The 24,215-nt window shown below is 53.9% G+C and overlaps 1 protein-coding gene across 1 annotated transcript in view; it reads left to right on the top strand.

Moving 5' to 3' along the window:
* The window catches only part of STK10 (serine/threonine kinase 10), an 82,910-nt gene that overhangs the window by 25,434 nt on the left and 33,261 nt on the right, over nucleotides 1-24,215 (top strand). The window contains exons 3-6 of the mRNA XM_090288581.1: nucleotides 8,354-8,402; nucleotides 10,189-10,338; nucleotides 22,795-22,867; nucleotides 23,806-24,000. Coding sequence (XP_090144707.1) covers nucleotides 8,354-8,402; nucleotides 10,189-10,338; nucleotides 22,795-22,867; nucleotides 23,806-24,000 — 467 coding nt within the window. The remainder of the gene's footprint in view (nucleotides 1-8,353; nucleotides 8,403-10,188; nucleotides 10,339-22,794; nucleotides 22,868-23,805; nucleotides 24,001-24,215) is intronic.

Raw genomic sequence — 24,215 nt, 5'->3', positions numbered from 1 at the left:
AAGCTGAACTGTGAATCTAGGCTGGCTGCTGCTAGTGCCAGGCTGGGGCCCCCTGAGGCTGGCTGTTGCTTGTGTGATACGACTTAAGAAATTGTGCAGGGTGAGCCAAGACCAGCCATTCGTATGGAAAAGAAGCCTGGGTGGGCCCGTAAATTGGGTGGGGAGGAGTCTCTGGGGATCTCCAAGGCAGATGGAACAGTGTTAGCCAGGTTGGTGGAATCTCAGATATGACACCACCTTACCGGCTCAGCCTGGATGGATGTGGTTTCTTTTTTATTTATATATTTATTTTTAGAGAGAGGAAGGGAGGGAGAAAAAGAGGGAGAGAAATATGCATGTGTGGTTGCCTTGTGTGCGCCCCCAACTGGGAGCTTGGCCCACAACCGAGACATGTGCCCTGACTGGGACTCAAACTGGGAATCGAACTGGCAGGCCAGCCTTCAGTCTTGTAACCCTGAAGGGGTGACCGTGGGCCTCTCAGGGCGCGACTTCTTGTCTGGAAGTGCACATTCTGCAAGCAGAAAAGCCGGTCCCTGGGTCACAGCAGGGTGTGGGCGGGTGGGCCTGCTGGCCACATGTCCGTGTGACCACATGTCACCACCCAGGGTTTCTGTGGCTTGTCCCCTTGGGCTCAGAAGCCAGCAGTTGGTCACTGACAGCAATTGCATCTCTGGTCTGAAAAAAGCCAGAACTCTGAGGGGACCGATGTTAGAAAGGAACCAGCAGCAACATACGCGTCCCGAACGTCCCTCGGCATGGCAGACGGGGCGCTGGGCTGGAGCCAGGGGGCTGGAGGTCTTCCCGGACCTGGGACTCACTGGCTGTGTGGCCCTGGCTGGGAGCTGGCGGAAACCCATAGCTGTGGACTGACAGGCCCGGTCGCCCGGGGTTTGCCCGGGATGCTGCTGCTGGAGTGGCTGGGCTGGGGTGTCTGTGTCACGTTCATAGAAGCAAGGGTGACCCTGTGCCCCTCCCAGCCCTGCCCACCCTCCTGCGCCCACACACATCCCTTTTGCTTGCTGCCCGTGAGGCAGGTCCTGCAGTTACCCCCACTTTGCCGGGGAGCTGATTCAGGCTCCGGCCTCTGGGCTTGTCCCCACGTTGTGCTGTTGGTGTCAGAAGAACCGGAAGCCAGGTGTGTCCGACTCCGGAGTGAGAACCCTGGGTTCAGCGTACTCAGGTGTGTTGGTTCCTTGGAGGCCCATGCCCCTCAGGTAGTGAGTCAGGGAAGGCTGGGGGTGCCCCTGGGACGTAAAAGACATGACGGCCCGCCCTGTGCCCATCCCTCCTCGGTTTCAAATCCTACCTGTCCCTTGAGGACCATGTCAGATGCCACAAACCTGTACCAATTTTAGTTGACAAGGCTGTCTCCTTCCAGCGGTGGGACTGTTTCCTGGGTCCCTGCTCACTCCGTCGGGATTTGGGAGTCCTGGGAGTTCGGCTCCTGGCCTGCACCCCCCCACCCCCCGCCCCGTCGGGTGGTGTCCCTCAGGAACGCGGCCTGGTGCTGCCTTATCCCTCTCCCTGTCCCCACAGGCCCCGCACAGCTGGTTTTAGGGAAGCGTGGTGGACAGACATGACCCAACAGATCAAAAACGTACAAACCCAGGCCGGCCTGTGTCCCCCCAGGGGCTGACAGTCCAGTTTGCATCCGCCTGGAGTCTGGTCCCGACCCTGGTCTTGGTGGTGAGGACAGGGTGACGGTGATGGTCATGCGGGTGATGACAGTGACTCATGTCTGTCCCACTCTGCTAGATGTCAGGCGCTGTGGCTGTTGTTTTTACTCCCTGCATCTTACCCAGTCCCGCAGGACCACGTCAGCGTGGGAATGTGCTGGTCCCATGTTACAGATGAGGAAACGGAGGCTCGCGAGGTCAAGCGTGTGCCCAGAGCCGCCCAGTGGTGGCATTTGGACTTAACGGTCAGGGGACGTTGACTCCGAGCCAGGGCCCCTGACTTCAATGTCAGAAGGAGTCAGGCACGCCTGAATTTGAATGACCTCCGAGCCACGCCAGAGATGCCGCAGGACCCGGCCCGGCATCGTGGGATGTGAGCCACCTTGGACTCCTCAGGGATCGTGCCCAAAGGGCCAGGCAGGCTCAGAGGCTCCCCGATTCTCGCCCAGGAGCCCCGAGGTCATCCCCGCTGGGGGTGCAGACCCTGGGAGCCCACGTTCCTTCCCAGGCTCTCTGCGGCTGTGCGGGTGGGCGAGGGTCGGGGAGCCAGGCCGCGTTCCTGGGAGGCCTGTGGATGTGGGCCGCCCCGCTCAATGGCCGCATTGTTTGGGCCGGAGCTCAGAGGGACCCCACCTCCAGGGACAGGCTGCCGAGAAGCTGCAGACATTTCTGGGTTGACCATCGTGCCTTTTGGTGGCTGGCTCTGTGGGCGTCTTTCTACAGGCCTCGGTTGAGTCTTCTGTGCTGAAGGGGTGTCCCCATGCCTAAGAGGACGGTGCTTCTCTGTGAGGGGGTGCTGGGGGGCTGCTCGCAGCCTGTGCCCTGCTTCCCCAGGAAGAAAAGGCCCAGAGAGAGAAAGGGATTTGCACACTTCACTGTCTTTGTGACTTGGAACCAGGCAGACCTGGGTTTGTCACTTAAAAGCTCGGTGGCTTTGGGGCAGCTCTTTCCTGACCAAACTTTCCCCTCTGCAAAATAAGGGTGAACATCACTGCTCGAGGAGCACCTAGAGGCTGCTGATAGAATGCTTAGCACGGTGCCAGGGCTGCATCAGTGCCCAGAGATGGCAGCTGTCATCTCTGCTCTCTTGGGGGATAGAAGAGGGAGGGACAGGCTGGCTGGGTCTGGCTGTCTTTGCAGAACCTGTCAGCTCTGTTCGTCACCTTTTGGCTGTTTGGCCCTGATTTCTGGGCATCTTAAGGCCGCTGAAACATTGCTTTCATATCTACTCATTTGTTGGTTCTTTCTTTCTTTCATTCACTCATTCATTCATCAAACCCTTATTGACCATGTACTAGGTTCCAGGCTCTGTGATTGGATGATATGAATGGACTTTTATAAATATAAACTGCCTATTCAATGATAAAGTGACTTCAGTCACCTTGAACCCTAAAATATCGTTGGAAATGACTTTACAGCTGTTGAAAGCTTCATTTTTCAGGTGGGGGGCACTGAGGCTCAAAGCAGGGAAGGGGGCATGACAGCCCCACGGATCTGGGAGTTCCAGGAACGTTGCCCACATTTATTAATTGAGCACCTTTGTGTACCCAGTACCCCCATTGGCTTCAGGAAAGGCTGGGGAGGGGAGGGGACCCAAGCCCAGAGCCCTGAGTAGTCACCAGGGTGTTGAGGCCTCACCTCTGGCTGGAACATGCCTCAGTTGTCTCCTGGGGACACCCAGACTGTGGCACTGCTGTCCCAGCTCAGCCGCTTGGCCCCTCGGCCTGCGAAGGGCATCTTATCTGGGCTGGGCCACGCTGGCTGCCTTATCTCCGGGGAGCAAGCGCACTTGGTGTGTGTGAGCTGATCAGTGCGGCCCAGTGAGGGTTGAAGCAAGGAGGCAGAGGGGCCCTTTCCCTCACCCACGCGGTGACTGTGTGTGACTCAAGCTGTTGGTGGCTTCCTCCTTGAGGCACAAGGAGGGCGGGATGTGGTCACTAGGTCTCTTTCCTCAGGCAGACGAACGGGGCACAGACTTGGCACCCAAACAGAAGTCCCAGTTCATATCCTGGCTCTGCCACTTACTCTTTATGTGACCTTCATGATTTCCTGAGCTTCAGTTTTTCCAGCTGTAAAATGGGGATAAAATACCACCAAACGCTGACAATAATTTGTAACACGTATCAGGCGTTGGCCTACTGTGTGCCCGGTGATGCTATAAGCGCCCAGCGCAATCCAGTGTAACCCTCACAGTAAACCCCATGAAGTACAGGCACCCACTCAGCCCAGTGCATGCAAGCGCTGGGTATGGGGCTTGGGGCAGAGTGAGTGTTCAGCCCCCCTTAAATGTCACGGATGGGGAACCGAGGCTGTCTCAGGCTAACTGACCCGGCAGCCGCTCACCTTGTGAGCAGGTGGAGGGCGTGGAGGGAGATCACGGAGGCGGAGCAGCTGTGCATGTGCCATTTCCTTTGTGTGTCACTGAGCGGGGGTGGGCCTCAGTCCGGGGGGGTGGGGGGTGGGGTGTTGAGCTGAGTCCTTGTTCACACAGCTCCAAAGGGGGCTGAGAGTAACCCGTCCCAGGGCCCAGAAGGGAAAGAATGCTTCTTTTTTCTTTTCTTTTTTAAAAGATTTTACTTATTTATTTTTGGAGAGAGGGGAAGGGAGGGAGAAAGAGAAGGAACCTGGCCCGCAACCCAGGCATGTGCCCTGACTGGGAATCGAACCTGCGACTCTTTGGTTTTCAGGTCGGCGCTCAGTCCACTGAGCCACACCAGCAAGGGCAAAAATGGTTCTCGAATGGAGCTGTGCGGGCACAGTGCTGCATTCTCAGGGCTAAGCTAGTGCAGGCTCGACAGGTGCCTGGGAAATCCACGAATGAATGAAGGAATGAATGATCAGGGAGGTGCTGTGGCCCTCCAGGATCACGAGGCAAGGCCCTGACCCTTAGGCTGCATCACGACAGCTGCTTAGTCTAAACTGATGGGGACGGAGGTAAACACAGGTTTCCAGTTTCCTTTGGCCCCCAGCCAGAGAGGAAAGCCGCAAGTACAGGCTGCTGCCCAGTCCCCCGTGGGGCACGTCTGAGCATGTGTATGGCCCGGAGCTCCAGGGAGACAGAGCTCGTGAGGCTGACAAGGGAGGCCAGTCGTGTGGAGGGTGCTGGCCTGACAAGAAGGCCGGGGGAAAGCCAGCACCTCCCTTCCCTGTCTCTTCTCCTTGTATCCAAGCTCAGGCCCAAGCGGCAACTACTCGTTGAAAAACTCCATCCGTTCCAACCTGACCACCTTCCATAACACTAGTCCCTAAATGCCTCTTTGTGGATACCTGGCGCTTCTCACACCTCCGCTGGGGAAAGGCTCTCTCGCCTCCTGTTCAAGCCCCTCGCTTGTTGGTTGGAGTAAAGAAATAAGTGGTACATGGACGATGAAGTTCAGGTTTACACGGAGCGTAAAAGAGACGCTACTTCTCCAAGATTTCTCTGCTGCCATCCTACATGATGTCTTTGGGGGAGGAGAGATGGGGCCCCGAGGTCCAGGCCTCTTGCTCTTTTGTGAATTCTTGTTAAGCAGTGGTTTTCAAAGTTTGGTCCGGGGACCCTGGGTCCTTTGTTAGAAATGAAGATTCTCAGCCTCCACCCAGACCTACTGAACCGGAAACTCTGGGACTCTGGGGCAGGGCCAGTTGTCTGCGTCCCAGCAAGCTCTCCGGGAGGCTGACGCCTGCTCAGGGTTCAGAACCCCAATGCAGTGTTTTTAACTGGTCCCGCCTAGAGGCTTCTGGGAAACTCTTACTTGCCCAGCAGGGTAGCATCGTTGTCTTCCTGTCCAGTTGCCCTAATCCAGCCTCATCATCTCCTGCCAAATGTGAGATCAGATACTTCCCGTAACAGGTAACAAAAAATATCAGCTCGCACTAACCTAATCAACAGAAGGCATTCCTTGGCTTGCAGGTCCTGTCTGGAGAGTCCAGAGGTCCAGGGCCGGTGAACCACTTCATCCGCAGGCTTCTGGGTCATGCGGGCTCCAAGCGTCCATAGCTCTCACCTCTGTATCTTGCCTCTGCTGTGGCCTTGGGGCAGGTATCTGATTTGTCTTAGGTTTCCAGTCCCTAGGCTTGTCACAGACCAGGAGCCCAGATTATGTTTATGTGTCGAATACTACTTTCCTGGCCCCCGCTGAGCTGAGCAATGCGGGGCCCCTGCTGGACCCTTAGTGGATAACTGTCGACTGTCGCTGGGTTGGACTGATCACTTTGCCAGGTCCTGGGAAAACCCTGAGCCACAAGCTGCCTGCCACCCTCTGCAGGGAGCACGAAGGACGAGCGAGCCTCTGACGGGTTCAAGGACTCGGTCCTTGGAACAGGGAGCTGTTGGAGTTGGGCTCAGTGAGGGCTCTGAGGCCTTGAGCTTCGGTCCCCTGGTGCCTCCTTCCATCCCAGACGCTGCGGGCACAGGCCTGCTGGGCTTTCACAGCAGACGGGCATGGACGGAGCGTCTGCAGCACAGCTCACACTCATTGATGAAGACGTGGAAACACCAGGACAGACCACCTCTGATCCTCCCCTGCGTATCGATACGGGCGCTTCTTGTCTCTTTTCTAAGCGTGCATACTCAGTAACTTCTTCCTACGGTGTTAGATGATGATTTTACTTTTATTTATTATCACTTTATTTTTAAGGTTATTATTCTGTTCATTAAACCCCTTGCATTTCTGTAAGAGTCCCCTGCCACCCCACCGCCAGGGAGCTGAAAGGTAAATGTTAAGACCCACGTAATGGGACCCAGTGAGAACCAACTCATGAAAGGGTCACAGTTCTTGTTTATCTTTTTTTATTTTTTCTTTTGCATCACACAAAAGCCACGAAGGCATGACACATTGAAAGCCAAAAGGAGGGGTGAAAAGAACACTTTCAAAAACAGAGAGGAAAAGCCAATCCTTTTTGCAGGGCCGCGTTTACAGAAAGGTTGATGGCATGTCCCTCTGACGCCTGCTCCGGTTAACACCGAGGACCGCTGTGTCCCAAAAAGCTTTACGCTTTGTAAGCGCGGGGAGAGGATCCTGATTTCCCAAAAGCACTTTGTCACGGTCCACACACGAACTGTGAAGTGCTGTGGATTTAATTCTGGCATAGAACCGAGGGTTGGTGCATGGATTCATGGGAATAAAGCCAAAAGTAAGCTCAGCGCTTCCGAGCAGCCAAGGCAAAAATTAAAATAAAACGGAAGCGCCAGGGGCCTTGGGGCTCTCAAATGGCAGAAGAGGAAGCAAACGAGCTGGTGGAGGCTCGAGCTCTTCTGGAGCTGAACTCGGGGACAAGGGGTCACGGGGACCTCGGGTGAGGGTGTTGTACAAAGGACAGTTGCACTGAATGAGGCAGGAACCCCTGGGTGTGACCACTTCCCACGGTGACTCTGGGTGACAATTGGAAGTGTGTTGATAAGCCAGTTCTTGGAGGCATGTTATCCTGGGAAGCTGAGTAGCATAGCCTAAGTGTGACGCTTTCTGGCGACTTGGTTTGCTAGAGATTTAACAAGCACATACTGACCGGTGTGGCTTTCACTTAAGTGTCTCCATGACATGGGAGGTAGAGGTGATGAGTTTCATGTCGCAGAGGAGGAAGCTGGGGAGATTAAGTGGCTCACCCAAGGTCACCTTGCCAATGAAGTGGCATTACCGGGATGTGGACTCAACTCGACCGCCCTTTCCTTTTCGGCTGCACCTTTACAGCAGGGAGGTGTCAGCCCTCCCGGCCTGCAGGCAGTGTGTCTGCCTCTTGGTTGGAGGGACTGCCGAACCCACAGGGGCCAGGAGCCCGAGAGGCGGGCAGATTCTGGGCGTGGCCAGAGATTTGTGTCTCTTTCCCCCTGAATCCTACTTTAAGGAAAAAGAGAAAGCACATTTGCACGTTTGATCCCAGAGGGTTTGGGAAGATGGGAGCGAACTGGAAGCGGAGGGCCTGTGTCGGGACTCAGGACACTTTTTACTCTCATTGTCCTTTTCAGTCCCCTGCACTGGGCTGGGAGCCCCCTGAGGGCCTGGGCCTGGTGGCTCTCCCAGGGCCTGGTACCTATGGGGTGTGTGGTAGGTGTGTATTGAATGAATGGATGAATGAAGGATGAATGAATGAATGAACGAAGAAAGAATACTTGTCTCAATGGCCAGAGGGTTAGGAAATCTGCTTTCTAGTCCGGGACCTGCCTGAAACAATCTGTCCGTGGTCAGTCACATCCCCTTTCTGGGTCTCGGTTTCTCCACCCGAGATGCCCTTTAAGCTGCGACATCCCGACGTTCCGAGGCTGCCAGGGCCCCGGGCTCAGGAAGATGGAGAGCCGCAGGGGGCAGGGGTTCCAGGAGGACTTGGATAGCTTGTACGTGTGGTGTCCTCTGAGACCCCCGGCTGTGGAGCACAGAAAGGGGGCAGCTGGCAGATGGAGACAAGTGAGCAGGGCAGGCCGGGGAGGGGTGTGTGTGTGCGCTCGCCTGAAAAGGCTGTGCACTGAACCCCTGCGGGTATCCAGGGCAACTTGGTTTTTCTTTTCCTGAAGAGTGAAGTACCCCAGTAGCTCCTCTGGATGTCAGAGCTCCCCTCCTGTGAGGGTTGGCGGGGGAACGGTGCAGACTGCCCAGGCCCCGGGGCAGGAGGAGGAGAGGTGGGGAGCCAGCGCCCTGGGGTTCTCCCCATCCAGTTGGCTGTGCGCCCTGGCTCATCGCTGCTTTGCCTTGTGCTTTCTGCAGATAATGATCGAGTTCTGTCCTGGCGGCGCTGTGGACGCCATCATGCTGGGTGAGTCTGCCCTGGTCCAGCGCGGTGGTGGCGGGTCGGCTCTGTCTGGGGCGGGGGTCCTCCACTCCCCCGCCCTGGTAACTCACCTGGCCTGTGAGCACCTCCCCACTCTGTTTCTGTGGGAGCAGGAGTTGGGTTCTTGGAGAGAAGGCATCTCCCCGTGGGAAGACCAGCACATCCTGTTCAGAAAGCCCTGTGTCCCCGCCCCCGTGAGCCTCCTTGGCCATAAGACAGCTGTCATGGCTCCTTTGCCCAAGCCTCCAGCACTCGTAGGAGGTAAAGGGGAGGCGCTTGACGGAGGGACTTTGAGAAGCGGGGATCCCCACCCATTTTGTAAGAGCTTAACGGGAATGTTGTCCTGATGGCCCCCACAAACTTGAGCAACAACAGGATAAATATCTAGTCATCTCCACGGTGTGGGGAATAGTCACTATGTGCCAGAGACGGTGGCAGCTGCTTTCACCTGTATTAACCCCATGGGTAAAATCAGGAGTTTCTGTTTTATTCTCGACCTGATGATATAGCAGAGGTTAAGGAGCTGGCCCAGAGTCACCGTCACCCAGTGGAGCTGGAGCTACGCACCCAGGTCTGGGTGGCCCGGCTCCTAATGGCTGCCCACCCCCTGTTGTTCCCTGCGTGGGCAGGGTCTGGGGTGGCTCTGGAGAGGAGAAGCCTTCAGTAGAATGCAGCACCATTCAGCCACTTTTAAAAAAAGTGGCAAAGAAGGTATTTTCCCCAAGTTTATCTGAGGAACGTCTCAGATCTGTGGTGGCCCTTCCCCACCCTGAGCCAGGGAAATGCTGGCTTTGCTTGCGGAGCCCCTTCCCGCTCCCAGTGGGCTAAGGCTGGTAGGGGACAGGATACGGGCACTTAGGATGTGGCCCTGGGTGTGCCTTCACTCAGCAGAGACCATCTTGGAAGAGTTTTGTTGTTCCGGGCAGGATCTAACAAAATAAAAATGATGGTCTGGTCTGAGTTGAGACTCTAGGTTGTAAGGAGACTGTTCAGACAGGGTTAGGGGGAAACTAGGCGGGGGGAGGGGAACTGGCACAAATAACTGAAGAGCCCAAGGGGGACTGGCTTTAGGCACAGCTTGATCTAGGAGTTTTTACAAAAACTGTCAGAAGGACTTGGTTTCACTTTCCACATATCCAGCACCACCACCAGCTCTTGTCGGCCTCTGGGCCTTCGCTTCTGCAGGGTCCTTGACCTGGAATGACCTTTTCTCCTCTCAAACACGTCTTCTTCCTCCAAGACACAGCTCGAATGTCCTTTCCTCTGGGAACCTCCCACTTCCCAGGTGGAGAGGGTTGCTGCCCATCTGCCCTTCTATGCACCCGAACCCTGCTCCGTCCAAGAGTTGCTCACCATCCTCACGCCCCTCCCGTGTCCCTGCACTGAGCACGGAGCCTGACACAGAGTCGGCGTCCTTCAGTCTTGCTCCCAGAACCGTCTCTGCCTCTCATAAGGGACGTGCTTATAAACCTGAGCTCTGAAGCCAGACTGGTTTGAATCTCAGATCTGTGACTTGAGACCTGTGTGACCTCAAGCAAGTGACTTGACCTCTCTGAGCCTCAGTTTCCTTATCTGTACAACGGGGTGATAATTATGCCTGCTCCATGAGGGAACTGTGGGGAGGAGGTCGGTGACAAGCAGTGAAGCCGGCGCGCAGTAAGTGCTGGACAACTTTTGGCGGCTTTTGGGCTTCTTACCCCTGCCGTGCGCCTGACGTCGGGTTGCCGCAGCGAGCGCTTGCTGAATTGATAACAGTCCTTTCTGTTTCCAGAGCTGGACCGCGGCCTCACTGAGCCCCAGATTCAGGTCATTTGTCGCCAGATGCTAGAAGCCCTCAACTTCCTGCATGGCAAGAAGATCATCCATCGGGACCTGAAGGCCGGCAATGTGCTGATGACCCTGGAGGGCGACATCAGGCTGGGTAAGAGCGGCTGCTGGTGTGGGGAGGGTGGGGGACGTCTGTCTGAAAGTGTCACCTTGGCCTCTGCGGGCAGGAGGGGGCGAGGGTAGGAACTCCGCTGCTGCAGCCACCCAGGAAATGACAGCCTCCTCCATCTGCTCCACATACCGTTCCCATGGGTTCTTAATGGACGCTGATTTTGTCCCCCAGGGACATCTATGGCTGTCACAGCCAGGGGAGAGACACCAACATCCGGTGTGCAGGGGTGAGGGATGCTCAGTCTCCTAGAGTACATGGGACACGGCCCCTTGATTCAGGGAGCGACCCCACCCACAAGGCCCGCGGCAGGGAGCCGCTGGTCCAGCCCTTTGCTGTTTTGTTAAGAAAATATTTTTATTTATTTATTTATTTTTAGAAAGCAGGGAAGGGAGGGAGAAAGGGAGAGAAACATCCATATGCGAGAGATGCATTAATTGGTTGCTTCTTCCATGCCCCCAACTAAGGACCTGGCCCACAACCCAGGCACGTGCCCTGACTGGGAATCGAACCGGTGACCTTTCGGTTCACAGGCCGGTGCTCAATCCACTGAGCCACACCAGCCAGGGGATTCCAGTGAGAGGAACAGATGGAGGGACAGTCCTGCATCCTTTCCCACAGAGAAAATTGTACACCATGACACATAGCGGGACCTTATCTTTTATATCTCCTCTCTCTTTGGATTTTTTTTTTTAATTGTGGTAAAATGCCCCTAATGGAAGATTGGTCACCTTGACCGCTGTTAAGGGGACAGTGCAGCAGCATTAAACACATCCCCATTGGCGTGCAGCCTCCCCACCATCATCTCCAGGAACAGCGTTTCCTCCTCCCAGACTGCCACTGTCCCCATTAAACACTCACTCCCCAGCCCCTGGCACCCTCCATTCTCCTGTGTCTGCGAAGGTGACAACTCTAGACCATGTGCACATGACAGCATTTGTCCTTCTGTGACTTAGCAGGGTTTATCCCTGTTCTCGTATGTGTCAGAGTCTCTTTGTATTTTTAATAATTTTTTTTAACCAACATCATACACACACGCCCTGCGCTCCCACCGCCCCCTGCCCCCATCTGCCCCAGAGGTCATCGCGTTGGACTCTTCTTATTCTGCATTGCTAAATCATAGGCCTGTACAGCTATTTTTAAGTAACAGCTTTTATTGTTTGATGAAAAAGAATAATGCTCATTATACAAATTTGCATCGTCCGGGAAGGTTTAACGGAGAACGCCAGAATGTGCCCCCCATCTCGTTATCCCGACGTTGGCCCCGGCTGTCACCTCAGAAGCCTTGGTGTGAACCCTGCCAGTGGAAGGTGTGCAGACAGAGAGGATTAGGGAGCAGGTGTTCTCTTGTGTATCAGTTTGACTCCATTGAATTTCATTTTCTATTAACGTCCTCCTCTGATAGTAACGTGGTCCATTCCTCTGCCCGCCCCCCGCCACCTCCGTCCTTCCAACATCAGAAGCATCCCTGCTGGGCTTCCTCTGGCGGTGGTGGCCTTTGTCTCCGTACGTCCACAGGGAACTGCGCCACCGTGGGGCCCCTGTGACTGAGACCCGCAGGGACAGGCACAGGGTTGGAACAGAAGAGGCACACGCTCTCCGGCTCAGAGAAGGCGAGCACCTGCCGCAGGTCAGAGCTGGTGAGGCCGGAGCCGGGCGGACCCCAGGCCCACTGGCCCACTGGCCCACATCCCTGCGCGCGCCTTTGCGGCTTAGGGTAGAGCTGGGCCTTACAGATGGGTGCAGGACTGGCGTGCTCTCTTAGCTAGTGCGACTCAGTCTCCTGGGGGCTCAGGCTGCTGCACGCGGCTGCCAGGGTGTTTGACGTGGCCGTTCTGGGATGTGACCCAGGCACTTGCATTTCTAACCAGTGATGCTGCTGGCTGGGGAACTCCACTTTGAGAACCACTGCTTGAGACCTTCACCACCCACGTGTGCTCGTTAGAAGTGCTGCGGGGTCCAGAGGGTGGGATTGGGTTTGTCCCGATCCAGCAGTAAGGAAGGGCTCCTCGCCTGGGACAGGAGCAGGACCAACCCCCTGCCCTGTGTCCTGAGGTCAGCTGTTCCTCCTCCCTGTTCCCTCTCCTAGCTGGAGATGTTAGGAGCAGACACTCAGGATCAGAGAGACTCGAGTTCAAATCTCAAGTCAACTTCTAGTTCTGCGTGACCTTGGTTAAGGCACTTAACCTGCTGCCCATCCATTTCCTCATCTATGAAATGGGGGGATAGTCAAACCTCCCTCAGACAGTTATGATACCAGTTCAAGAACATGGTATGTGGTAAACTTCAGTGTCTGCTGTGTGCCAAGCCCTGTGCTTGGCTCTGGGGGTGGGGATGCGGGTGGACGAGACTCTGGTCCTCCTCCTGCTCAGAGCTCCCAGACTGGTTGGGTGACCTGCGGGACCATTGAGGCCAGGGTGGCAGCTGGGGTGGAGCATGCGGGGAGGGGCCTGGGGTGCAGAAGAGGCTTCAGTGAGAGAGTAGTTGGAACTGAGCTGTGAGAGGTGGGCAGGTGTCTGCCAGGTAAACCAGGTTGGGCAGGGCTGTCCAGGAAGGGGAGCCTAGTGGGCAGAGGCATGGAGGTGAGAAACAGGGTATTTTGGGGGTGAGTGATAATAACAGTAACAACACACATGCATTGGGTTTATGAAGCTCCCGCTATTAGAAAAGGTGCTTTCTAGACACCTCATTTTACGGGAGTTTGTGTGTGTATACATGGTACCCAACACAGGTGAGGACACTGTGGCCCGCAGAAAATATGATGCTCAGGATCAAGATTGGACTTAAGGAGGAAGTAGTAGAGTTTGGTCTTCCCGACGCCCCAGCTGCCAGTGGACTGACTCAGTCAGGGGTCCAGGATGGGTGGCAGGGAGGGGCTGGGTCAGCCAGGGCCTTGGGGCTCCGGCAGGATCCAGGGACAGAGGACAGTCTCGTGCGCTCTGGAAAGTTCAAGGCTTAGCCTTGGAGAACTGATCCCTTGGCAGAGGCAGAACCCAGAAAGTCTGGGTCAGGACCAGCCTGAGGGTGGGCAGAGGGCTGGAGGGGGAGCCCCAGCAGCCGTGGGCTGAGACATGGCCCGTGGGCTTCTCATTTCCCATGCTGTTTGCCCTTCTAACCCTGGAGGGTGCTGAGGTGTGGGTCAGGCTCCAGAATCCCGCTGCAAACCTAGCAGAGGGTGGGTGGAAGCAGATGGGCACATCTGGTTTCCAAATGACTTGGCACATGTAATCGACAAAATCAGAAAGCCAATTAAGAAGGAAAAAAGTTCAGGAAAAGTTGACTGTGTGACTTGGTACAATTGTCGCCACCCCTGGAGCCTTGGGGTGGATGCCTGCTGGGGCCTGTTCTGTTTAGGAAAATCCTCCTTCCCCCACCCGGAATCTGCCGGCTAGTGGCCCCCTGGAGGCATCCCCTCCCCACGTCCTCATGTAACTCGGGGAGGCAGAAGAGAATCGCTCAGCAGATCTTTCTCCAAGCAAAGGCCTCTCCTCCAGGGAGACAGGGAGACAGTGTCTGTGATTGTCAGTAGAGTGCGAATCAACACGGCGCAGCCAGGCAAGCTGAGCCCTGCAGGCTCTGAACACAGAACAGCCTGGGTCAGACCCTGGCTCCCCCACTTCCCAGCTGGAGATCCGTATCAAACCATCCGGACCTCAGTTCTTCCATCTGTATAGTGGGTAGAACCGTAGACCAGCTTCACGAGCTCCCCCTGCCCCTAGGCCTTATGCTTCTTGCTTGTGTTAGATGTTTACTTCTGTCTAGGATTCCAGACTTGGCGGGTCATTTGATAGGCGCCACATTAAGCCCAAGGTGCAGCTCTAGGCGGGTGAGAAGCAGCTCGCCATGGCTACCGGGAATCCATTCACACCCAGAGAAAAGGAACAGTGTCTGCCTCCCAAGACAGTTGAGATATTAAGTGGGGTGTGGACTTTGAAGTCCGAAGATTGGTGTTTTTGTCCTGGATCTGCCACTTGGCATTGGGTGCCCTTGGGCAGGTCACCTAATGAACCCCAGTTTCTGAAACTCAGAGTGGGATGATAGTTCCTGCGTTGGTGCGACGGCTGGTTAGACAGAGCCTGCAAAGCACCTATAAGTGCCCAGCACACAGTAGGGGCCCAGCGATGTTAGGTTTCTTTCCCTGGCTGAGGCCTGTCTCAGCCGCTGCTACGAGGATTGTTCCCTGTTCTCCAAAGAGCCTGTGTTCCTCTCCCCACACGGGCTTCTCGGAGGATGGGAGGTGAATTTCACAACTTTCGGGGTCTTTCAAGTTTTAAGCAGAGCTCTGCACTGTCCTACAAATCAGTGTGCAGCACAGAGCCTGGCACACAGTAGGTGCTCCAGAAATAGTCATTCCCAGCATTTCATTATTTTATCAGTTTATGATTTCTGCAGGGTCCCTAACTTCCAAAGGCCCGCTGGGGTACAGGGGGCCCGGCAGGAACCAGCCACGCACTTCGCACTCCCACCTTGACCCCAACCCAGAGTTCCTGTTTGCAGCTGCCAGCTGGCTGGGGTCCTGGTTCTTCCACTATGGCTACCGTGCACTAACCCTCAAAGGTTACCGAGGGCGGTTCACGGGGGAGGGATTCGGCAACCAGAGAGGTTAATTAATTTGCCTGGGGTACACAGCTGTAAGAACTGGGGTTCAGACCGACGCATCTGGCTCCAGGGCCCACATGGCTAACACGGCCCTCTTAGAATCTTTTGGTGGCAAGTGATTAAAAAACCACCTCCCGGATAGGGCAGACAGGACAGTGTGTGTATATCACACATGGAGCCATGTTGGGGAAGAGATGCAGCGGTTGGGCATTGAGGTGTGTTGGACCCTAGAACACGGGTGCTGCCCAGACCCTCTCCGGTGTCCGTGCACGTAGGTCAGGCTCTCACCCCCTCCCCCGCCCCCCAACACACACAAAGCTGCGGGCACGGGGCAAGGTCTAGCTTTATGTTTCCCGGCCTGGCCTCCCGCAGGATGAACTAAACCTCGCTGTTTCAGATCTGAATCAAGAATCTCATGAAGGGCTCTAATTGGCCCAACTTGGTTCGGGTGCAGATCCCTGGACCAATCCACGAGGCCCAGGAGGGAGGGCTTTTCTGAGAGGCCCAGCCTGTGGTCAGGCTCTGGCGAAGGGGCGGGGTCACAGGCCCCGTGGACCGCCCCCTGCCCCTCGGAACGGCGTGATCGCGGTGAACGAGTGTCTGCTTTGCAGAAGGAACGGGAGTTTGGACCTGGCCAGAGAAACAAAGAGCTGACCGCCGTCGACTGGCACAGCCTCCTGGGATAATGGAGGCTCAGAGGAAGGGGAGTGAGTGAGGCAGCAGTGCTGGGGGGGAAGCAAGAACAAAAGACGCCATTCGTGATGGGGGTTAGGGGGAAAATAGGAGAACAAGGGTTATGCAGGGAGAAAAGAGGGCCGGGGAAGGCAGTGAGGCTAGGGATCGGGACACAGAGGCATCATTCGTGGTCACGTGTATCTAGCTGCCTAAAAAATTAAAGAAAATAAAAAAGGAACAGAAAAATAGAGCGTTCTTTTCAGTCTTACATGTGGCGGGGATACCACGATCCTTATTTAATAGATGAGGAAACGGAGACTCAGGAAGATGAGGCAATTGGTCTCTGATCACAGCAGCGCCTTCTCACTTCCCTGCCTGGCACTGTGCGTGGCACTGCGGGGAAGGCAGATGTTCCTGGTATTTGGGGAAGTCACTGGGGCCCCTGGGGAAGCCTTCCTCTTAAGGCGCTCAGGCGGGTCGCTGGCTGCTGTAACCCAGAGGAAGGAGACGCCTGAGATTCCAGGCTGGGGGGTGGGAGCCTTTGCTCTCTCCCGTCCCCACCTCAGTTTCAGCAGGCTTCACCCCAGTTTGCACAGTGCAAAATGCATTGTATGTTACACACACGAGCAATGAAATGAGACTGTATGAAGCCTCCTCTAGGCTTCGCTTCCCTGCCTGCCGCGGGGGCTCTGGCTCGTGTTTGTCCACAGGCCGCTGCTGGCGTTTGGATGGGACAGTTTGTGCCGTGCAGGCGGCCCAGTGTCCCTGCCTCCCTCGGTAAATGTAGGACTGCTGTCATTCATTGTGATAGCCGGACCACCCTCATGCAGTTCCAAACACTTCCCCGGGCACATAGTACACACCCCTGGTTGGGGACCATCTCAGACTTACATTTCAAGGGTGCCCTGACTGAGCTGGACTGCGGACTCCCCTGATTTGGGGTGAAGGGTTCAGGAGAGGAGGAGGGGTTCAGAACTGCAGCTGGACAGAGGGGTGGCCCTAGTTGGCCTGGCACTGTGTGGGAGAGGGCTCCTCCGGTTGCATATTCTCTGGTTGCTTACAGTTCAGTAGGTGAGTGGGCAGGTAAGCGATTCTCACATTTCTTTGTACAGTCTGATTTCCTTGCTTGTGTGTATAACAATGCATTTTACACTGTGCGTATAGTTTTCTGATATCAGTAATTTTTGCACACACCTATATGGAAAGATAGATTCGTGATATTTATTGCAACAATGTTTATAACAGCAAGAAGTCAGAAAGGATTCAAGTTTACTCCAGTAGGGGATTGAATGAGTAAATTATGAATCTGTCTGATGATGGAATCTTTTTCAGCTGTGGAGAAGAAAATGCGTAATCTCTAGTAAAGATGTCCAGTTCCCCCTTGACCGACACGGATTTGAACAAGGCAGGTCCACATAGACATGGATTTTTTTCCCAGAAGTTTTGTTGGCCCCTCACATCTGTAGGTTTTGCCTATGGAGGTTCAACCAATTGCAGATTGAAAACAGTATTCCCAACTGTGGATTGAATAGTGTTCAAAACGGCTGTTTTCAGTCACGGGTGGTTGAATCCACCACGCGAAGGGCTGCCTGTAACGTCCAAGGTCACCTGTGGATTTTTGACTCCACCCCTAACCCCTGAGCTGTTAAAGGGTCAAGTGTAAATACATACTGAGAAGGGGGAAACCCTGTTGTAAAGTAGTATGTTTAATCTGATTTCATTTCTTAAAAGCAGATACATTAAAATGATATCATTATATCATCTGAGTTTACTAAGTCATTTAAACTTATATAAATAAATACATCTGAGCTACGGGTAATAAACAAAGTGTTGATTTCTGCCAGGATTATAGAGGGACACTTTTTAATCTGTAAATGTTTGAAGCTTTGATAAGCAGTAGTGCCTTGTTATCAGGAGAAAACGTATACCTAAGTGAGTGTAGAGATAGACACAGTGCTGTCAATAATTTGGGAGGAGTGGGCCCAAGCACAAGGAAGTTAACGTCGTTCCTGATCTTGCCAGAGTGCATCACTGTGTACTTCCTTCCTGTCTTCTCTTCTGTGCACAGGAAGGCGGGACCGTGTCGCGGCAGAACACAGACTTAGTGTCACATCTGTCCTTAGAGCTGGGTTACCGTCTACAAGTTACTCAGTCTCTCTAAACTTCAGTTGCCTCATCTGTGCATTTCCCTGCCCGTGGGGTCACAGCTGAGGGTGCTGTACATGGGCGGGTATGTGCGGCAGGGCACACAGGGTATACGCAGCCGGCGACGAATGAGACGCGTCAGCCTCTTTGCATAGGGGTGGCACCTAGAAAGTGCTCGGGAAATTTTAGGTGCTATTAGATAAATACGTGCTTTTAAAAAACGTTGGTATTGTAGTACATATATAGTTTTCCAGTCTGCTTTTTCTTAAAAAGATTTTATTTATTTAGTTTTAGAGAGAGGGGAAGGGAGGGAGAAACAGAGGGAGAGAAACATCCATGTGTGGTTGCCCCTCGTGCACCCCCAACTAGGAAGGTAGCCCGCACCCCAGGCCTGTGCCCTGACTGGGAATCGAACCGGTGACCCTTTGGTTTGCAGGCTGACGCTCAATCCACTGAGCCACGCCAGCCAGGGCTGCTTTTTTATCTAATTGGTAATGTCAGGACGTTTTTTCCCCAACCCTTAAATATTTCTCAGCAACATGATCATTTAATGTTTTTCTTGCATTCAGCCACATGCATAAACCATCATTTATGGTTTCTCATGAGGCTTCTCATATTCTTCTCCAACAAGTGTGTGATGGCCGCATCTGTTCCTGGACCCGGGTCTCTTTCTGTAAATACCTGTAGAAGTTTTCAGCAGCCGAGCGTTGGGTTTGTGCAGTGTTTTGGGTTTTCGTGAAAGCCTGGGGCTGCGGTGCCCTTCAAGCTGGTTGTGACAGTTTCCCTCCACCACATCCTGGCCCCCACTGGGTTTTCAGAAGAGGGAAAAAAAAAAGTAAAAACCCATAAACTCAAAAGTCTTTGCCACATACATTTCAGCTTTTTAAACCATGAAAGCGATGCATACGCTTTATGAAAATCATTTTATCTTATTTTAAATTTTTAAAAGATTTTATTTATTCATTTTTAGAGGGAAAGGAAGGGAGAAAGAGAGGGAGAGAAACATTCACCAGCTGTCTCTTGCATGTCCCCAACTGGGGACTGGCCCTTAACCCAGGCATGTGCCCTGACCAGGAATCGAACCAGCAACCTTTTGCTTTGTAGGATGACACTCAACCAACTGAGCTGCACTGGTCAGGGCCTGAAAAACATTTTAAAGAATAAAAGTGCATGAAGTAAAACAATGTAAGGCCCCCTCCATGCACTGCCCCTGCCCAAATCCCACTCCTGGAGAGGTAGTAGTCACTGTGAAGTCTGCTGTGCGACCTCCTGACCCTTTACCATGTGTGTGCTTGGTTGTGCGTAACAACAGCACGTGTTGTTCTTTAAGATACTACTGGAGTCATGCTACATATTCTGTGATAGGTGTCAGTCCGTCAGCAGCTTGTTCGGGACAACATGTTATGAACCAAGGCCCAAGTTTGGACATACAATCCTGACCTCGTTCTTTTTCAGGGCTGCATATTATTTCGTGGTCTGGGTGCACTTTAATTTATCTTCCCGTTCCCCACTCAGGCTCCAGAAGCAACTGAGTGTATGTGCAACTTTTCACTCTTTCGAATAGTGCTTTCCTCAGCTTCCATATATATTATAAGTCTGGTTTTGGGGATCTATTTCTAAATAGAATTGCTGTTGAATGTTTCTTAAAACCCAGTGTCGTCATGTTTTCCTAAAGACACACGAGCAAAGGCATTCTAGCAAAGTCTGTCTGCTCACTTGTTCATTTAGTGACCCTGTTGGGTGCATCACGTGCCAGGTTTGATGCCAGTGGTGCTGTGGGCAAAGCAGAAATGGTCTCTTCCTTACAGAAGTGACGGGTCGTGAAGAGAGTGCGTCCCTCCCTCCCCGCCTGTGGCTCCCCTGTCTCTTGATGCTTGTTTGCCAATGGGGAGGAGGAGACTTTTCATCAGAAGAGGCTGCCTGATGAAAACCCACCTTGAACTGACTGAGGGCAGCCATCCTCCTAGCAGAAGCAAACCCCATTCAGGGGGTACACTGCTGGGTCACCCTGTCTCGTGCCCAGGGAGAGCCTGCGGCCCTGGGCTGCAGAGTGGGGCCGCCCCACCTTCCTGGCCAGGCCCATTCTTGTGGGGCAGAAGGGGAAGTAGCAGCTGCCCAGAAAGCCAGTGACACTTGCCTCAGGGGGCCCTGGGGACTCAGAGACCAACCGGGTGTCATTGTGAAACTGGGTGGTTTCCGCTTTTCCTGTCCCTTCCCTGGAAGGGACCAGAGGGCATTGTGTGGGGGGGTGGCAGCTCCCTGGGGTAGCCTCACTCTGGGTCTGAGAGGCTGTCACGGTTTCCAAAAGTTTTCCTGGGGTGACATGCCACTCAGTGTTGGGGTTTGCAGGGGAGCTGGGGCCCAGGCACACCCTGCAGGGAGGAGGTGAGCCCGGCTGCCAGTTCTCACCTGGGAGCCTGGGTGGTCAGGGGTGGGGTGACACCCAGGGCACCGGGCAGGGAGCAGCAGAGCTGGGTTCTATGCACCCTGGGCTTGCACCTCACCCTGCAGCAGCCGGGTGGTGGCAGGGCCCCACCCTGCTCCCGGTTACGGCCAGACTGTCCTTGCGAGGACCATCCTCAGCTGACTGAGCAGCTGTCTAGTTAGCAGCCGGGGCTTGGGGCTTCCTGACCTCAGCCTTGACCCAGCCTGGAAATCTCAGGCGACCAGCTCATGTGCCCGGAGCCTCTACCGAGGGCGAGGCTTAGGGCCAAGCACTTTCCATGTGTCATTTAATCTCCGTGACAACCCTGCAGGGTAGTTCTACAGTGTCACCATCCCTGTGTTCACTGGCAGGGAAACTGAGGCTTAGGGGTCTGGTAACTGTCCCAGCCCCTGCCTGTCTCCCCGACCTTGACCTCCTGGCTACAGTAGCTGCCACCCTGCAGCGCTCTGCATCCCTGTGCCCCCCTGCTCCCTGCACCGTCCTACTCACGGCCAGGAAGCACGCGCTGCTTGTCTCCGTCACTGGGAAAACCAGCCACACGAGGGTAAGGAGCTTGGTCCATCTCTGCGCCTAGGACAGTGCCCGGCACGTAACAGATGTTCAGTTAATGTTTGTGGAATGAATGGACTGGAGGCTCTCAGCTGTCCTTCCTCCAGGCCCTCCTTCCGTCCCCACCCCGACGTGTAGGTCCCAGCCCCCTGCCCCCAGCCTGTCCTGCCCCTCGCTCCCGTCTTTGCATCACTGACACGTTACGATACTGGTTGGCCTTCATCTGATGGCATCAGCTCCCCCTAGCAGACTTGGAGCTGCCCGAGGACGGGGACCTAGTTTGCTTTGGCCCCCACTGCAGTCTCTGCTCCTGGCTCCTGATGGCCCCCGAGTGGTGAGAGATGAATGAGCCAGGGAAATACCAGAGCCGAGACAGGAGCCCCGTTTCCTCCCATTCGGGCCGCGCGCTATGATCCTCCCTCCTGGGTTGGAATCGTGAGTGATGGAGAGCAGGGCTGCCGCCTGCTCCTAGCCCGCTCCTTTGGGGGCGCAGGCAGGGGCTCCCCGAGTGGCTGGCAGTTGTAACAACTTTGCAGTTTCTTGCTGCAAAGCTCTAAACTGGCCCTCGCCTGTTCTCTCAGTGCTATTTCCTCTTGAGTTTGTTTTTTAATCAAGATAAAACTTTGTCCCAGAGCACGGGGGAGAGCCCTCGGTGGCGCTGGGCTCTTCTCTGCACACAGAGTGGTGTTGGGTGTGGGTTGAAAGATACGTTGTATTTATTTATTTACTTTGTTAGTCCTGAAAGTCCCACATGTTCATCATAGCAAATTTAAGGGATTCAGAAAAGTAGAAAAAACCTAGTCTAGTTTCACCACCCACAAGACAACCCTTTAAACAGATTGGTTATTCCCTCCCCGTCAGTTCAATGTGTATTTTTGCCCTTCTTTTGGGGGGGATGGGACATGATTAAAAAAATCTTTTTTCCTTTTATTGATTTTAGAGAGAGGGGAAGAGAGGGAGAGGAACATTGACGTGAGAGAGAAGCATCGATCGGTTGCCTCTCGTACGCACCCCGACTGGGGACTGAACCTGCAGCCCAGGCATGTGCCCTGACTGGGAATCGAACCCACAACCTTTCGGTTTGTGGGACGACACCCAACCAACTGAGCCACAGCAGCCAGGGCAGGATGGGACATAATTTTGGCCATAGAATATAGTCAACTTTGCATCTCCCCTTTTCCACTTAACCTTATAAGTATATAAATAAAATATCTTAATAGTATCAAATATCAAAGTATTTAGCTACATAGTAAATGTTAATTTTAAATACATAGTAAATGTTCAATATTGAAATGTATTATTTTGTATTAAAATATGTAATAAAATACTTCAAAATTAATTTTAACGACTATGAGAGATCACATCATATGGGGTATATCACACTTTTATCCTTTCAGTTTTTTATTGTTTACCTTATCTTACGTCTCCTAGTTTCTCTGTGTGTGTTTGTGTGTGTGTGTGAGAGAGAGAGAGAGAGAGACAGCATCTTAAATCCTTTTGGAAAAGACAGGGTATGTTATAGATTGTATAGCAAACATTTAAAATTATCCCCTAAGCTTTGCTCAGTGACAGTATTGGGGCCAATGAGGTGTCCCCAAGGTGTGATTGTTGCTAATTAGAAGTGTTTCCTGGAAACTAAGCAATTATGGTTGTTTTTAACTTGTCCCTCTTACAATGGCACATGGATGAACGTTGTTAGACATCATTCTTGTTATACTTAAAAGATTATTTTATTAGGGTAGATGCCTAGGTTTGGAATTACTGCATTAGAAGAGTCTGGATCTTCTGAAGTTTCTTACGCTTTATAGTAAAACTTCTTTTCTAATTCATACTCTCAGGATCAAGTAGGAAAGTGCATGTCTTGGTATGCCCCGATGGCAGTGAACATATTTTCAGTGACTGCTGGCTTGTGTGAGAGGAGATGGCATTTGGTGGCTGATGTGGAAGGCGGGCCTCCGAGTCCACAGCCTAGGGCCGGGGGCGGAGGAATGTCCGTGGATACTTTATCTGAGATCTTTGTCTTGCAGCTGACTTTGGTGTGTCTGCCAAGAATCTGAAAACTCTGCAGAAACGAGATTCCTTCATTGGAACGCCTTACTGGTGAGTTGGGCAGCTTCTGGAAACGGAACGATGGGGGGGAACGTTAGACCTCAGGCTCCCCAAGGGGACCTCTGACTAGTACCGAGGAGCGCTGTGACCTCGGCCAAGTTGCTTCCCATCCCTGTGCTTCAGTTTCCTGACCTGTAAAACCAGGAGTTATTGTGATGATTAAATGGGATGATGCACATAGAAAATGCTCCGTTAATTACGCTTTAACTGGAATGCCTAAAAAAGTGGTTCAGTTCTTGATCAGTTCAACAAGTACAGACTGAGTGTGGGGGCTGGGGCTGTGAAGACGAATAATCAGGTTCATTTCCTACCCTTCCACGCCGTCTCCCGGACTTCTCTAGTCCTTGGTGTTTCCTTTTCCAAAACTATTACTTAAAAAAACAAACAAACAAAAAAACCAAGAAACCCCCCAAACAAAAGTCTTTCGTTCAGTTTCATACCTAACTACTTTCTGTTTTTCGTGTGCATTAATTCCCGTTGTGGAGGTGGGCTCCTTGCTTGCTTGCTTATTACTCACCCTTTTTCTCTCTCTCTCTGCCCTTTTATACCTCTTCCTCCTCCTCTCTCCTCTCCCTTCTCTCCGCGCTGTTGTATTCTCTGTGTTGCCCTCCCTGCCCCCAGTTTTTTCTGGGCCCCTTCCCCTCTGCACCCCCCCCCACCCTCCCAGGACTCTGAGTTCTGGATTGTGGCTGCCACCTGGTGGTAGCCGTCAGGAACTGCAGCAGGCCGTGGCGGTGGAGCCGCTTGGAGGGCGTCTTTCTGTGTGAAGACCACCATCAGGAAGACGGTGGGATGGACAGGAAGGCCCACCGTGATTCGGGAGTGCTGCCAGCCCCTGACGCTGGCCTGCGCTGGCCCCTGACCCCGAGTCTCCGAGAAGCGCCCGTGAGGCCAGGTTCTCAGCCTCTGTTGTCCCTTGGTTGGTTCAGGATGGCCCCCGAGGTGGTGATGTGTGAGACCATGAAGGACACTCCCTACGACTACAAAGCCGACATCTGGTCCCTGGGCATCACACTGATCGAGCTGGCCCAGGTCGAACCCCCGCACCACGAGCTCAACCCCATGCGGGTCCTGCTCAAGATCGCCAAGTCGGACCCGCCCACGCTGCTCACCCCTTCCAAGTGGTAAGGAGCAGGGGTGTCACTGGAGGGCCGGGTCTCTCCGCTGTGTTCTCCACGCGGCAGCCTGGTGGCTCAGAGGCCCGGGCCCCACTGTGGGGAGAGGGGCCCAAGTGAGCCCAGCAGCCACCTGGCAAAACCTTGGGCTGGGATTTGGGGCTCTGGCTTGAACCCCAGCACCACTGCATTTTGCTCTGTGGCCTGAGGCAAGCCCTTGCTCC

Source organism: Furipterus horrens, unplaced genomic scaffold (assembly GCF_987537825.1).
Source record: "Furipterus horrens unplaced genomic scaffold, mFurHor1.1.pri manual_scaffold_10, whole genome shotgun sequence".
In the NCBI taxonomy this organism is placed as follows: Eukaryota; Metazoa; Chordata; class Mammalia; order Chiroptera; family Furipteridae; genus Furipterus; species Furipterus horrens.
The sequence above is the reverse complement of the archived record's forward strand: the minus strand, read 5'-3'. Positions and strand labels throughout refer to the sequence as shown.